Below are 4,166 nucleotides of genomic sequence, written 5' to 3'. Positions count from 1 at the left end.
TTGGAGGATGGTAGCTCTCCAGAACTGGACTTAGGATACCCCATGTTGAGTTTACTAAAAAGCTAACCCAATTAAGCAGAAAAGCAAAAGATCTGTGTAGTATGTTCAGTGCATATGTTGTGAAAAATCTGTAAGTTTGTGATTTCACAATAAAATTAAACATTTTCTATTTGTGCAATGTAAATTTGTTATTAGAACCAAGTTGAATTTTTGAGTAGTGTAAAGGAATTATACTCCTATTGTAAAAGCTAAAACATACTTTAAAAGTGATTTATATTTCAGCATTATTATAAGTACAAAATATGTACAAAACGACTTTGGGGTAGTTTCATTTTTTAAGTTAAAACAACTTAAATTTTTGAGTTGACTTTCTATAAATTTAAGTTAGAGGGATTAAAAATTTGTATATGAATTAAAGTAAATAAATTGAGTTAGACTGACCTACATTTATCAAGTTAAACAAACTAAAAAATATATGTTGATCCAACTTAATTGAATTACTTGTTACCTACAGAAGTAATTCAATTAAGTTGGATCAACTTTTTTCTTTTTAGAGTGTTGTTCCCTTTATGTTTTGCCTTCCTGCATCCTGCTGGATTATCTGAAGGGAACCTTTAGACAATCTGCAACCTGGTGTTTCTAGATGTAAAACCCCAACCTGTTTTGCTTATTCTGCTCCAATTTGTGACGATAAATTATTTTATATGTAGACATAAATCAAAGTCTTAGTACTTAAAGTAAATAAAAAGCTGCTCAGAGATCATTGGTCGCCAAATGCCAGATCCAAGATGTTCAAATGTCCCTGGGTAAAAAACAAAATATCCATCCATTCATCCATTTTCTTTACACCTTTGTCCCTTAGTGGGGTCGGGAGGGTTGCTGGTGCCTATCTCCAGCTAACGTTCCAGGCGAGAGGCGAGATCACCCTGTACAGGTCGCTAGTCTGTCGCAGGGCAACACAGAGAAACCGGTGAATTGTTATTTTAGTATTGATATCTAACCCTTCCGCGGGTTTAAAAGATGGGGTTATTTGGACCCACGATCTTTTACTCTGCGAGGCCCAGCCGAGTTGCTCATACCCCATGTGTGCTTCTACATGGCTTTTTTGTTTGTGGTTTCAAAAAGCAACAGTCTAATGGGTCAACCCCACCTCACTTTTCCAGCCGTGACATTTGCCGCACACCTCCTGAGCGTTGAGTTAACACTGCAGCAGCGCTAAGTCAGTGGTTTAGTTCTTCAGCACCTAAACTACTGGTTCAAGTTTACATGCAAAGAAAAGAAATCAACAGTACATGAGTTGCAAGTGCAAGTTGGACAACAGCTACATCTTCAGAACGGCTTTTCTGTCAGACTTTGTGATGGAGATGAATTATAAGCAGAGTAAAGAAGAAACATTATAATCAGGAGTTAAAGTGTTACTAGGCTGAGGTGGAATACAGATTCCATTCAAGCGAAATATAAATGACATTACATGTGAAAAAGTGGGGTAAAAAAGGAAATCAGAGCGCTAACACTGTCCCAATACAAAAGACTGTTGTATATAATATGGAGCTTTAGCGAAAGTGCAGACTGGAAGACTCCGCCCCCTCCGTTCTCCCATCGACGTTATGCTCATATCCGACCTCAGCGCTGGACCTCACCCGGCGCGTTCAATCAGCAATCAGGCTCTGCATAAAAGGATCCACACCCAAGCCGTCAGCCGCTTCCCAGCTGCGTTCAACSCACCACCTCCCCTTCTCCACCCACATCCTTCGGCTCTAGGATGGCACCCTTTCCCGACCACCACCACCAGTGTCGGGCCCCGGGGGAGAGTATCCCTAATCAGTTATCGGGATGTTCATCGAGTTCACATCAAATCTCAGCTCAAATTAGCGCAAAACAACTGTTATTCATTCCTGTCATTAAATCTTTTAATTGTTCCCTTTTGTCCGTCTGAGTTTCTCCAGATTGAACTAGTTTTTCTTACTTTGTGAGCTGGCTATATGTTTCCACCATTATTTCTGATGTGAATGGGCTTGATATAACAGATATCTTATGGGTTATTTCCTCCTTACTTTCCAAGATATTACATACTTCTGTACAGACCTATTGTTTTGAGGGAGTTCCCAAATGTTCACTTAATCTATGCTGAACAAATGATCTAATTTGATGCGTCGCTCTGCGTACTTCAAATGACACTTGGACAATAAAAGAAAAAAAAATCTAGATTTTTTTTTTAAGTAGGCTGAAAAACTACTGCTTTATTTCTACTATGTTTTTAGATTAAAGAAAGTTGACCAAGTAAACTTCTGTGAGATAGAATGTGAAAATATTCTATCTCACAGACAGAATATTTTCTATCTGTGAGATAGTATTATGCGACATCCTGCGTAATCACATACGAACAAAGAAAACTTCTTAGTGTTTTCTTAGTGAAATATCTGACATAATCCCATCTTTGAAACCTTTAAGAAGTAAACTCACCACATAACATACCGCACCTGTACAGTTTCTTTCACTCCCCTCATTCTTTACTGTAGCGTCTCCTCCCTGTATGTGAGACTTAAATAGTGGTCACACATTTACCTGAGAATCAGAGGACACTGCGAGTCATACCTGGGAATAAAACTAGCCCTGTTCAAGGAATTATCTTTTGCACTAAGGAGAATAAAATCTATAGGTAGGTTACAAGAGCAACCACTGTCTGTTTTGAATTATTATTTTACAAAAACTGTTTCAACCATATAGAGRTAGAACTGTTAAACGCTGAAATGTATAAAGAAACTTACTCAACCAGTCGTTTGAAATTCTTCAGGCATATAAAAGTGTAAAAATTCATTATTTGTCAACTAATTTATTTCTTTGTTCATACATTGTTTTCTGAGTTGCACTAATTTTGTGTGTCTATATATATATGCTATCAGACAGGTAGATTTTGTGGAACAGATTCTACAAATATGGCACAAAAACGTTCTTTTCACTCCAAGGCTGATGAGTGGTTGTTAGGGTTGGGTGGGATCATTGACTGTCAAACAACTGTGTTTAGTATATTAAATCTTAAGCTCAACAGAAACAACCCAAGAGATCTTGATGAAAAGTACACACAACTCAGTTCTTAATATCATGCTTTCTCTTCTTTAACATCAATGACTGCTTGGAATCTGTTGTGGTAGATTCCATAAAACCATTACTATGATGGTAAAACTGCCKGTTCTTKGCAAAACGTCTSCAGCTCCAGTGAATTCCTGGGCTKTCTTCCATAAACTGAATGTTTGAGCTTTCCCCAGAGTGACTCAATGACATTGAACTCATTAGACTGAGATGGCCACTCCAGAACCTTCAGTTTGTTCTGCTGTAGCCAATGACAGCTGAACTTGTCCTTGTGCTTTGGATCGTTGTCGTGTTGGATTGTTCAGGTACAACTCATGTGCAGCTTCCAGGCTGATGAGAGAAAATGTTCCTCCACTATTTTCTGATAACATGCTGCATTCATCCTGCAGTTCATTTTGACCAAGTTGGGGCTCACACAAACTCAAAATATCAGTCATACCCCTCTGTGACTCGCAGAGGGGTGTCGAAAGGAACGGTGTGCCTTTTGTCACAGGCCTTGGTGGAGAAAAAGTTCAGCTTTGGTCAAATCGATACAAATGACTTGGTTTCAGAAATTTTGATGCTTCTCTCTGTGCTGTTTGGCGTATTGTAAGCAGGGTGCTTGGTGGCTTTTGCGTAGTAATGCCCATCTTCAACTATGAAGTTTGTTCTTCGTCAAGTACCTCATTACTGTGCATCTTGAAACAGTTGTTTTCTTAAGAGGCCTGAATTTCAACTTAAGTTGTTTCTGGTATTTTCTGTAAATTCTGAAACATTTAATTAGACTTTTTTTCACAGACTGTCAGTAAGAAAATATATTTATAAGAAAATAATAACACATTTAAATATTTTTACTTTGAAAGAAAATCTCATCTCACATCTAACTGAAGCTACTTTTGTCCTTACATTACAATGCTTAATTAAATTATCTTCTCTTTCCTGAAGGCATGGATAAACGACTGATTCTCATTGTTCTGTTGGTGACACTATCCTTGGAATTTATGGTCATCCATGCTCAGGGCAGTATTGCAACTACAGCAGCATCAGCCAGCAATGCAACCACAGTAGCATCAGCTAACAATGCAACCACAGTAGCA

At 38.1% G+C, this 4,166-nt stretch overlaps 1 protein-coding gene across 1 annotated transcript in view; it reads left to right on the top strand.

Moving 5' to 3' along the window:
- Positions 1-2,556: 2,556 nt before the first annotated feature.
- LOC103472759 (putative ferric-chelate reductase 1) overlaps positions 2,557-4,166 on the top strand; it is a 9,957-nt gene continuing 8,347 nt past the window's right edge. The window contains exons 1-2 of the mRNA XM_008422591.2: positions 2,557-2,659; positions 4,015-4,147. Coding sequence (XP_008420813.1) covers positions 4,017-4,147 — 131 coding nt within the window. The 5' untranslated portion in view covers positions 2,557-2,659; positions 4,015-4,016. The remainder of the gene's footprint in view (positions 2,660-4,014; positions 4,148-4,166) is intronic.

This window comes from Poecilia reticulata, linkage group LG11 (assembly GCF_000633615.1).
Source record: "Poecilia reticulata strain Guanapo linkage group LG11, Guppy_female_1.0+MT, whole genome shotgun sequence".
In the NCBI taxonomy this organism is placed as follows: domain Eukaryota; kingdom Metazoa; phylum Chordata; class Actinopteri; order Cyprinodontiformes; family Poeciliidae; genus Poecilia; species Poecilia reticulata.
Note: the sequence above shows the minus strand (reverse complement) of the source record. Positions and strands in the feature narration are given on the sequence as shown.